We start from the raw sequence: 11,690 nt of genomic DNA on the forward strand, positions 1-11,690 counted from the left end.
CCTGGGATCGAGCCCCACACTGGGCTCCCTGCTCAGCGGGGAGCCTGCTTCTCCCTCTGCCTCTGCTGCTCCCCCTGCTTATACTCTCTGTCAAATAATTAAATAAAATCTTTTTAAAAAAATAAAAATAAGTCCTCATTTTTACAGGGTCAACTCTTTCACATCCACTATTTTATTGATCCTTCACTAACCCTGTGAAGTCAGGGCCTTGGTTAGGTTGGATCCTGGGGTACAGAGGCTGTCGATGTCCATGAGGCAAGGGGTACATGAGCCCCAGAAAGGCAGTCAGAGGATGGGGTTCTACACCTGGCTCTCTCCCCGGTTGGCCAGGTGACCTGGGGCAGATGATTCAGTTTCCCTACATCTCAGTTTGTAATTGGTCAAAAGAGACCCTGAACACAGAAGCTCTTTGTACACTGTTAAAGGCTCCTCAGCAGCGGGGCACTTATGGTGGTGGCTCAGAGCTTAGTACTCCATACTCCACTTAAATGCCGCTCCCTTGAAGGGGCTGAGTGTGTTCTTCCTCCTGGCCCTGCGTCCACAGCCGCCCCCACCCCACCCCCGCCCTTGTGAGGGTGGTCCGGAGAGGACCAGGCAGGGCGGGGCTAGGAGGTGTGCCCGGGAGGGAGGAGGGGGTAAGGTCTGCCCGGTGCCACCTCCCTACCCCGTGTCTGGCTCCCACTGGCAACCTGAGCCCTTGGCCTCCCAAGCTGCTCCTGGAATGTAAACCCCAAACAAAGCACATTCTTGAGCCGGTCACCAGCTCCTGACCCTTGGTAAGGGAAGGCAGGAGCCAGCATTTCTCTTGGCCCCGAATGACACCAGCACAGTCTGGTGCTGGGGGTTGTTATCACAAGCCCGGATTAATAGGCTGGCTTGTCCCCCACAGCTTATGAGAAGCCCGATCCTGATCTACTCCTCCCGTCAGAGCCTGCTGCGAAGGGAGACGGGACCCGATCCCTAAGCGAGGGGATTTGAAATACTGCTGATTTCCTGAATCTGATGCTTTGTGCCAGCCACAGGCTGTAGACGGAAGCCGAGGAAGAGGGGCCATTGTAAAGGTTACTCTCAATGTTACTGCTGTCTCTTGGCTCCTTGATTTCTGGCTTCATTCAACTCAGTTGTTTGCTACACATTTATTCCATCAGTTATTTGTTACACATTTAGACACTGCGTGCCCAGCCCTCTGTGATGCTCTGAGCCTCCAAGGGCGAATGGCACTGTCATGGTCCCAAGGAGAACCTACAAAGTTTAGTGTCTGGGGGTGATGTGTGGGGGCGCTGGCTGCATTCACCAGGTACACAAGGGGCAGGAACCCTGGGCAGAGGCAAGGAGGGGAGGCGGGGAGGCGGGACCTGTGCCAAGGGCCTCAGAGGCCCAGACTGAGGCTGGGAATCACCTGAAGGGTAGGGCGAGCTGCTGGGGATGCTAAGCTCTGCAAGGACAGTTGGATTCGGAGATGAGAAAGATTTCCCCAGCGCAGGAGCCCTAACGGCGATGTGAAAGGGGGGGCTGGAGGACAGGGCTGGGGGGGTAGCATTGTGGGGAGGCCGTCATGTGGCAGGAAGGAGGATGAGGGTGTGAACCCAGGTGGTGGCCATGGGAATCGGGGAGGGGCCAGCCTGAGGGGGATGTGGGTGAGAAGAACGAAGGTGGGTTGTTCATTTGTCACCAGGGCTGAGCCTGCTTCCCACAGGTGTTGGATGTGGAAGTCTGAGGTGAACAGAGACCCATCTGGAAGGGTGGCTCCAGTCAAGTCCCCTTCTCCCATAGATGGAGACGCTGGATCTGGATAGGGGAGCCTGGGCAAGGGATTTGCACATTACTATTCCCTTACAAATGTTTGCTTTTAAGGATGTGAGCTGCGTTAGGACCAGGCCTCCCTTTCTGTTGAGTGGGAGGGAGAGTGCCCCCAAATCCCCTTCTCATCCTCCAGATAAGGAGGGCAGGGTGGGCCACCTTCTGGAGACAGTGAGTAGGGCCTTAGGAGTCCCTCGCCATGAGGGCGCAGCCACACACCTCCCCCTGCAAGGTCGACCCCAGAGGAGGAGTCTGGAAGGCCCAGCTAGGGCCCAGGTAGGCCAGGCCACCAGCAGCCAGCCTGGAGGTCCTCACTCCAGCAATGTGGAGTGGGGAGGGAGGCCGGGGGGAAACAGACTTCTCTCTGAACTGCCTAGAAAACTTACAACTCGAGGTGTCACCTCGGGTGTCCAGTCTTCCGATGAAGTGAGGGCTTTGGCAACTTCAGATGGCATGATCCTTGCTCTTGTTCTACAGATTGGAAGATGAAGATGAGAAAGAGGAGGGGAGGGACATTTCCAGAGAGGGACTATGACATGAAAGCCTTTGGGGGTGGGGGTGGAGGGCGGGAGCAGGGCCTGGAGCCAGGCCATCTCACCCCAGATCCTGAGTGGCCTCCATGGCACCATGAGGTACAGACCATGTGGCTTACCGCTGACAATTCCATTTCCCTAGCTCAGCGAGGTGCCCCCAAAGTCTTTCCCAGAATGGACCTCTAAGAGGTAAGTCCTCAGCAGACACCAGCTCCAGCTCTTGGTGGCCCCCATGGGTTCTGGTGGCAGTCCCCCAGTCTCATAATGGGGAGGTCCTTTTTCAGGCTGACTGTACCCCTGAAGTTCTGACCATTTAAAAATGCTTCAGTCCCATCCACGGATCTGCTACCCTTTTGTGTGCTTGGAAAGCCTCCTCCTCCAACACACACACACACACACACACACACACACAGCTTTGGCCTCTCTTGGAAAAGGTGGAGGGACCCCTGCTTGTAAACACCTTTCTCAGGGAGGGTGGAAGGGGACAGTGAAGAAATGGAAGAGGAAGGGTTGGGGGGCCAGACCAGAGCTGGACTTCCCAAACATGCTGATCCATCCCTCAGAGGATCTGTAGCTCTTCCAGCACCTTCTTCTAACAGTTACTTCAGCAACTAACAGACCCAAAATCCGGGTGTCCAGAAGCAATAGGAAAGCCTCCCCTGCAGTCTGCTCACCAGGGGGCACCCGCAGCCACAAGCCGCCTCTAGCCTGGGTGGGAAGGCCAGGCTGGGCCAGCAGGGGGCAGCACCCATCCTCCAGCTCCAGAAGACCCAGGTTCCCCTTGTCCTGAAGGCCCAGGGGATCCTCCAGGAGGCTCCCCCTGAGCCCTGAGACATGGACAGGCGTTTCTTCTCTGTTCCTGCTTCTCGAAAACGAATTACACCGTCAGGCAGTAAGTGCTGTCTGACTACCCTGCAACCCCTCCCAAGGCAGGTTTTTCTTTGTATCCCCGGTGCTGACAGAGCTTTTAAAAATAACTGGGAATCAGAAAGAGGTGCTCTAGGGGCGCCTGGGTGGCTCTATCGGTTAAGCCTCTGCCTTCGGCTCAGGTCATGATCCCAGGGTCCTGGGATGGAGCCCCACGTCGGGCTCCCTGCTCAGGGCGGGGAGCCTGCTTCTCTCACTCTGCCCCTCCCCACCGCTTGTTGTCGCTCTCAAATCAATAAAATCTTGGAGGAGGAGGAGGAGGAGAATGAGGAGAAGAAGGAGGGGAAGGAGGGGAAGAGGAGGAAGAGAAAGAGGAACAAAGAGGAAGAAGAAGAAGAAAGAAGGAAGAAGAAGGAAGAAGAAGGAAGAAGGAAGAAGAAGAAGGAAGAGGGAGGAGGGAGGAGGAGGAGGAGAAAAGAAGAAGAAGAAGAAGAAGGAAGAAGAAGAAGAAGAAGAAGAAGAAGAAGAAGAAGAAGAAGAAGAAGAAGAAGAAAAGAAGAAGGAGAAGGAGAAGAAGGAGAAGGAGAAGAAGGAGAAGAAGAAAGAGGTGCTCTACAAGCTTCAAGTCTTTAAGTCCATGAGCAATCCCCTTTCAACTTGGGGTAAGACAGGAGTGAACTTGAGCCGAGTGAACTGAGGCCAGACGTGGAGATGTCAGCCTACGAGCACTCCCTCTCCTACCCCGGAAGCGGAGTCTCCACGCTGAAGAGAAGGCGGAGATGTGGCTGTACTGGGAGCGAGGTGACACGGCGGGGGGTGGTTTGGAGATGGAGCCTCCTCAGTGGGAACAGCCAAGGACAGCCGGTCGCCTGGGGCCCTGTTTGGTCTGAGGCTGTCAGAGGGGCCATTTCCTGGTGTACCCTCTACCCACCAAGACACCCGTCCACCCCGCCCCTGCACCAGCTGCCCGACAGGATAGGAATATAGATTTTAATCGTTGTGCTGCTCCTGTTAACCCAAGTTCCGCGAACCCAGCCTTTGTGGACTTTGATGCCACAGTGTACGTGAGGTTTTGCACAGAAACTCTCCGGGGCCGCCGGGGACAAAAGAGCCAGGGAGGGGTGGCAGAAGGACAAAGCGAGTGCGGAGAGGAGCGGGGAAGCAGAACCTGGACCGGTCCATTTGAACCTGACTTCCCTTCCAACCCAGCGGCCCCTGTTCCAAGGCCAGTTCTCGCTGAGCAGACGAGGGCTAGGGCAGGCCCGCGGTTGACCTGCCAAATGGGGGAGGGATGGGGACCACGGGAGAGAAGAGGGGTTTGGGACTCCTTGCAGCCCTTCGCCATTTTCCATCCCAATCCTCCCCAGACTCATAATGGTGGCCGCTGTCTTCTGCCCTACCCACCTCCTACCCCGGAGGCCGGTGCAGAGCTCACCGGAAGGGGAGGTAGCAGGTACTCCTGGGCCTTCCTCTGCCTGAGCACTAAGGGAGGAGTCTCTTCAGAGCTCTGCTGGGCTCCAGGTGGAGGCTGGCGGAGTCAGCGCGTCTTCTTGCGGTTTCCTGGGATTGGTACGGTTTGGAGGTGGAGGGAGGTCCCTCAGAGCCCCAGGGCCTGACCCCACTAGCTGCTGACAGGACCCAGCATCCTGGGGAGTCACCCAAACTGCCCAAGAGTGGAGCGATCTGGTCCGGGGCAAAGGTGCTGGGCCCAGGGACAGCTAGCAGTCGGAGACACACAGCGCTTCCACCGCATTGCTCAGACCCTGGTTGACGCCCCCCACAGCCAGGAGGCAGTTCTTGATGACAACGCTGGAGCAGGCACAGCGGGGTGTGGGCATGGTGGGGAGGACCTCCCACTTGTTCTTCCCTGGGTGGAATGCCTCTGCCGTCTCCAGGACCGTGGGTTGGTTCCCTGAAAGTGCCAAGGGAACCGGACCTTACAAAGGAGCCCAGCCACTGATCCATGCCCCACAGTGCCGCCACCTCCCTGGCTCCCTCTGGAACCCACAAGCGGAAGCCAAGGGACTTTAGTCCCTGGGCTGCAGAACGGCTCCCTCCCTACCCTGGGCCTTGGCTCTTGTCAGACAGCCACTCCGCCCCGCTTGCCTTCTCTCCCTCTTTTCATCTCCTCCACCCTCTGCTTTTACCAGAAGTTTCTAGATACTGCTGCTGCCTCTCTTTTGCCTTTTACTCAAAAGCTGTCCCCAAGGTCTGGCTCACATTGAGCTCCTTTCATACTCGGGTGAAGTGGGAGTCTGTCCACACTGAGTGAACTCTGGGCGCCTAGAAGCCCTGCTGCCCATGTATCTCTGCCCTGTTGAAGCTGGGGTCCTGCCTTCAAAACACCACTACTCTCTGCCAGGAGGAACCCAGCAAATCCTGAATCCATTACAAAAATTTGTCTAACCAGATTGCTTTCCTATTCCAAGATGGAGCTGGGTATCCAGGGAGTAGAGCCGGCCAGAGAAAGAGGACCAGGCTAATCCCTGCTACACTTTTGTTTCCAGTGTTCCTGGAGAGGGCCCCAGGGAGCGGTGCTCAAGCAAGCCTGCATTCCACGGTGAGCAGAATGTCCTGCATGCTCTCTTGGCCTCTGTTTCCCCTGTGTATGAGGACGGAAAGAGCACATGGGGGCCCGTTTGTGGATACATGGGAGAGAGTGTTTTGAATTATTTGGGATAAAGGGGTAGGTAGGCAGTATGCAAGCAGCCAGGACCTTCTCCTGCTCATGCAGACCGCCAAGTGTCCACCAAGCTCCCCACCCGCAGTAACAGCCTGGAAGCGCCATCCTCACCGAGTCCTCCAGCGACTATGACCCGTCCGCTCAGAGAGCCGGCCACAAAGTCTGCCCGCCGCTTCTTGAGGAAGAACGAGCGTTCCATCTTCAGCCAGCCCCCTACGGGCCACGGATCATGGCAGGATAAATTTAGAGAGAATTAGATGCTGACCTCCCCCACCAAATACACACTGAGTCCCCTGAGCTCACACCTGAGACAGAAGTCCATTCCATCCACCCTTCGTGCTCAGGGCATAAACTATGCCTCCTGCTGTTTGAAATGACAGCTCTGTGGCCTCTCCCCTCTCCCCGCCCCCAGGCTTGCTATAGTCCAAGGAACCGTAATCCCCTGCAACGAATCACCCCGTTCTACCTCCGTTCTCGTGGGCTCTGAGCTGGAGAGAAGGCTAACTAGAGGCAGCAGGCATGGGGGCGGTCAGGATCCTTCTGTGTCTGCTTCGGTAAAAAGCAGGAAAAGCCCTCCCTCCCCTGGCCCTGCCAGGATGTTGTAAGACAAGAAAATAGACGGGAAAGGCTTGGAGACAAGCAACCAGCCAGCCAAGAGAAGCCCTGTCCAGATGGAAGAAAGCGAGCCCAACAGTAGCCCGGAATGGTGAGGGCTATCCAGACCTCTGAAAGGCTCATGCCACTGGGTCAGCAGCCCTGGGAGGGTGGATGGGATCGGGGAGAAAGTGGGGTGGGGGGGAGTCAGCCAGAGGGGTGGTGGGCAGCTAGAGGCCAGTGCCCTGCTCACCTTGTTCCATGTCGAACACGTCCATGGTCCGGAGGAACTTGGGCTGCCGGTAGAGCCGACCCTGCCTCAGGCCCCCCAGGCTGTAGAGGCGGTCATCCAGGGTCACAAAGCTGGAGAAGGCCCGCTTGCAGGGAATGTTGGGGAACTTGGTCCAAGAACGAGTCTCGATGTCAAAGACCTCAAAGGCATTGACTGCATACTTGGACTGTCGTCCCCCTAGGAGCCAGGATGGGGTTGGAGGGGTGGAGGAGGGGGGGCCATGTAAGTACCTGAGGGCAAGGGGCTGGATTTCCCCTTCTGACTATTACCCAACCATATAGGGGGCTCCCTGAGGGGTGGGGCATCGTGGTTACCCCCTAGTACCGAGGAGATGCTCAGCACTCACACACTGCTTCCCGTGGGAACGGGCCCCGGGGAGGGAAGGAGAGAAAGATGTGGGACCGATAACTTGTCCTTACCCAGCACATAGATCTTGGAGCCTTGGAGGAAGGAGGTGGCAGCATATCTCGGGGTGGGCATGGGTGCTAGTGACACCCACATATCCTTGAGCATGTCATAGTGTTGGAGGTGGTTGTGCGGACGGAGGTCTAGGCCCATCCCGCCTGCCGCGTACACTCGGTAATCTAAGGAGAAAGGCCACACACACCCCCTGGCTCAGCTCGTGAACAGTAATCACCTACCAGGCCGGGCTCCATTAACCCCTCGAGCACCGGCACCAAGTCCAGGCCAGGTTCCCAACCACTGCTGTGCTAGAGTGAGGTTAATGGAACCACGACAAGTCCCTGCCGGGTTGAGCCTGGGTCTTCCTGAAGCCATGTCAGGCCTGCATGCCTTAGTCTTCCCTGGTGTCCAGCCCTTGGCTGAGCCTCGCACGAGGTAGACTGGGGCGGAGGCCCGGACAACCCTTGGCAGGTGTTGACCTCTCCACGTTCCTCCCGCGTAGGAAGCTAGAGGGGATGCCAAAGAGGAGGGGGTATTCCTCCGATGCCCTCCAGTAGTAGACTGTTGCTTAGGCACTCTTAGATCGGAACTCTCCAGACCCAGCAGGAGCCTTTGGAAATGAGGTCAGCCCTGCTGTCGTTGGCCTTGTGGGACACTGGCCTGCTGCTGGTTTTCTCTGTTTGCCAGCCCCATGGGGGTGAATGCCATCCCCCTTCACACACTGGGAGGCTTGTGGGCTCCAGAAGGCATCCTGCACTAGATGGGATAGGGTTAGGGGTGAATGAGGATGAGACTTTGAAGGACAGAAGACTAGCCCCTTTAAGGAACGCCGCCAGGGCTGTAAGCTGGGCATTCTGAGAGAAGAAGCGAATCCTCTCTCATTTCCTGTTGCTCTTGGCTGCAGGTAGCCTTCAGCTCTAGGCTGAAGGCACCTCCTTGAGACACTGTAGCAGAGAGGGTGAGCAAGGCATCCGTGTTTCCCGTGTTTCCCGGGGCCTCGCCCCAGTACCTCCTGCAGCCTACCACCAGAGACACAGCTTCCCTTATTCCCCCACCCCACAAGCCACTCTCCTTCCCAGGGACCCACCCCTGCCTGGGATTCCATCTCCCAGTAGCCAGTCTTCACCGCTTCTGGCTCTAAGAGGCTTTTATTCTTCAAGGGAATTAAAGGGATGAGTACTATTTCCTCCTATTGAGTACTACCCCTAGTCTTACTGAAAAAGGAACAAAAAAAATCCCAACCATAGCCTCAGGTCAGGAGATTGGGCCTGCTAATACTGGGAGGATTTCCCTTACACGAACTCTGCCTCTCCCATCCCTGTGTCACCCGAGGCACACCTCCAGCTGAGAACCCTCGGTCCACGCCACACCACGACTCCTGGGCCAGCTCCTACTCATCCCTTCACGGTCGCCTGGGTGCCTGAGTTTGTTTGTCTGTGGCCCCAGCATCTGCTTCAGTGCCTGCCACACAAGCCTATGAAAGCTTATCAGACTAACTGCTGAACCCATTCATTCAGTGCCCCAGTGAAGAGCACAGACTCCATCATCACTCACTAGCTGTGTGACCTTGGGCAAGGTATTTAACCTCTTCGGGCCCCACATGGCATCCCTCTAAAATGAGGATAGCACTTACCTCATCACACAGGTTGTGAAGATCAGAGGGGCTAAAATATATAAAGCACCTATAGTAAGGACTCAATAAGTGCTAGTTCTTAATCTCCCAGCAACATTTATTGAGGCCTGGAGACCAGTGAATACCCTTTCCCTCTCTTCCCCCCCCCCCCCCCCCCCCGCCACAGTCCTCCGGGTCTCCTGTCCTTCCTACCCAGAGTTCGTGGAAGCCCCACTGGCCACTGCCCTGAGGGATTCTGGGTTAGAGTTTCTCACTGGTCGCCTTCATTGGTCAGACCCGGACTTCTGAAAGTAGAGGCCAGGTCTTCTGCCTCTGTCCTTTCTCCCTGGGACCTAGAACTGCAGGGACACAGCAGGTGCTCAAGAAATACTGGTGGTCTGATCTACAGTAGACCCAACAGGTAAATGGGATGGTTTTGCCAGAGATGGAGGGAGGGTTGTATCCCACCAGGGCTGTCTGAGCTGCACTTGGGATCTTCTAGTTCCTGTTGGACCATTTCCCATAAAACCCTTCGTGTTTCAGCAAAAGGGCTTTTGGAGCCCCCTCTGTGCTCTGGGCTGTACCAGGCCCAGTGAGAAAGAAATAAGGGGCTTTGAGAAAGTGAACTGAAGATCAAATAACCGTGTGGTCAGCACATGCTTGCCCCGAGACCTGTAAACCTGGGCAAGGTGCTGCAGGAGCACCACCCTCAGGAACTTTCTAGTCTCCATTCCTTAGCATCTCAGATTAGGAGGCAGAGGGGGAGGTTGAGGGTGGCGGGAAAGGCCTTGGACTCAGGCCTCAAAGCCCCACCAGTGGGGCCTGGGGATGGTACAAGGAGGCAGGGAACGTCCCCAGGATGCCAAATATGTGTCTAGAGGTGGTGGTACCTAAAAGGCAGATGTCAGGGGATGAGGTGTTGTGGGTGGGTGGGAGGCTCCGTCATTCTGCTGAATGAAGGGGTCTCCGGAGACATGGCCCTAAACCTTCAGCTCTCCCCTCTGGCCAGGCCCGCCCAGCTTGCTGGGAGGAGCCTGGGGGAGTGGAGTTCTGGTATCATATGGAATTACTAGACACCTCACCTGCTGTGTCTGTTTTCCCATCTGTAAAATAAGGCCAGTGGGTCTTCAGTTTCAGTGTCTATTGTAGGGATCAAATGGGATCAGGCCTGTGAGAGTGGACCCCCCATTCAGTGTTGGTTTCCATCCCTCTCCCCGTGAGCCCCCACTCCCGTCTCTCTGCCCTCCCTCAGCCCTGGCCCCACTCGCCTTTGGCCGTGACAGAAATGCCCATGGCGGCCTCGCGCAGCACGCTCCTCTTCTTCCACTTGCCCTCATCGATGTTGTACATCTCCACGACCTTCAGGGGCAGCTGACTGGCGCCCACACCCCCGATCACCATGATCCGCTTCCCCAGGGCGATGGCGGCCACCCCGGCCCGGGCTGTGGGCAGGGGGGGCAGGGCGGTCCACTGGTCGGCCTCGGGGGAGTAGACCTCAAAGCAGTCCATGGGGATGCCGTTGTCGTCACATCCCCCGATGGCATAGACCTGCCCCCCGCTCTCCAGCAGGGAGCAGTAGACCCGGCGGCTGGGCAGCGGCGCCAGGCGCTTCCACTGGAAGTCCTTGACGTTACGCACCTCCATGGCAGCCCCGGGGGCCCCGCCCGCCGCACCCCCGTGCCCGCGGAGCGCCAGGGCGCCGCGGGAGGTGCGAGCCCGGGGAGCCGCCCGCTACTCGGTGCCCCCTCTTGCGGCCTCCATCTGGCTCCCGTCCGCCGGCTCCCGCCCGACCCCGGGCAAGGGCCCCGACGCCGGCCAGCGCTTCACAGTCCCTCCAGACTGCACGGTCCGGCGGCGTCCGCGCCTGGCCCTGCGGGAGGAACGGGGTGAATCAAGGGCGGTCGCGGCCCGGCGCCCTCGCCTCCTCGCGCGGCCGGCCGGCCGGGCTCCCGGCTCCCAGGTCTTGCTAACTTTAAAGGAAAGGCGCGGCGGCCGAGGGCGCCACCCCGCGGCGGCATCGCGCCCCGCAGCAATGTGTCTCCCCCCACCCCCGCCCCACCCTCCCCTCCGGGCTGGCGGCTCCGAAGCCCGCGGAGCGCGCGCAGGGCGGGGGGCCTCCAGGCGCAGCGAGGAGTTAACACCTCCGGGCTCCGCCGCCCCCCTGCCCGCGCCCTCCCGCCCCCGCCCCCAAGCCACTTACACAGCCAGGCCCGAGGAGCGCGGTGGCCAGGCGCAGACCGCGCATCAGCCGGGAGCGGGGAGCCCCCCACCCCCGCCGGGGCGGCGGGGAGCCGGGGAGAGGGCACGCTGTCCTTCCCCAGCCCGCACGCCGCCGTCACACATGCAGGCGAGGAGAAGGGACGAGCAGCGCGAAGGGGAAGCGAAGCCGCCCGCGGGGAGGAGGCAGGCCCGGCTGCTCCGCGCACCTCCCCACCCGCAGCCGCCACACCTGTGCGGGAGGCCGCGTGCGCCCCGCGGCGGAGCAGGCCATGACCTCTTTACATAAGCGCTGGCAGCGCCCGCCCGCGGGGGAGGGAAAGGGCCCCGCGGGAGCCGCTCACCTTGTCTACAGGGTCAGAGGAGGCGGGGCCCTGGAGCCAGGAACCCAGATGACAGGGACCAGACTCCCTCCAAAGTGGGGGTGGGCGGTTTGTGAGTGTTTGTTTTGGATGAGGAGGCGGAGAGTCCAATTACCCAGTTTATCTACAGTACACAGACCCAGTTCGTGACAGGCTGGCTCAATAGTCAGCTTTGCTTTGGGGGAGGTATGATCAAATGGTTTAACCTAATAGAAACAAGTTCCGTGGGTGTGACACGCGCAGACCTGACACACGTGCACCCGAACATAGCGTGTCCGCTGACCCGCACACCTCTGCATGACTTACACATCACCCTACCCTCTCCCAC

General features: G+C 58.5%; 1 protein-coding gene across 3 annotated transcripts; it reads right to left on the bottom strand.

Moving 5' to 3' along the window:
• Positions 1 to 170: 170 nt before the first annotated feature.
• KLHDC8A (kelch domain containing 8A) lies at positions 171 to 10,728 on the bottom strand. 3 transcript variants are annotated; one of them, XR_012375786.1, is made up of 8 exons: positions 10,052 to 10,728; positions 7,189 to 7,353; positions 6,731 to 6,946; positions 5,995 to 6,096; positions 4,636 to 5,112; positions 3,942 to 4,092; positions 2,187 to 2,271; positions 171 to 1,802 (listed from the first exon to the last, which is right to left on the bottom strand). XR_012375786.1 is itself a non-coding variant. In XM_025855190.2 (5 exons), exons 1-5 carry the CDS (start codon positions 10,425 to 10,427, stop codon positions 4,919 to 4,921), a joined length of 1,053 nt encoding a protein of 350 aa, XP_025710975.1. In that variant the 5' UTR covers positions 10,428 to 10,728; the 3' UTR covers positions 4,185 to 4,918. The 3 variants fall into 3 exon arrangements, 1 of the variants encoding a protein (XP_025710975.1); XR_012375787.1 differs by lacking the exon at positions 3,942 to 4,092; XM_025855190.2 differs by lacking the exons at positions 171 to 1,802; positions 2,187 to 2,271; positions 3,942 to 4,092 and having other exon boundaries at positions 4,185 to 5,112.
• Positions 10,729 to 11,690: the final 962 nt, after the last annotated feature.

This window comes from Callorhinus ursinus, unplaced genomic scaffold, assembly GCF_003265705.2.
Source record: "Callorhinus ursinus isolate GAN/ISIS: 27379988/994484 unplaced genomic scaffold, GSC_fseal_2.0 scaffold57, whole genome shotgun sequence".
Classification (NCBI taxonomy): Eukaryota; Metazoa; Chordata; class Mammalia; order Carnivora; family Otariidae; genus Callorhinus; species Callorhinus ursinus.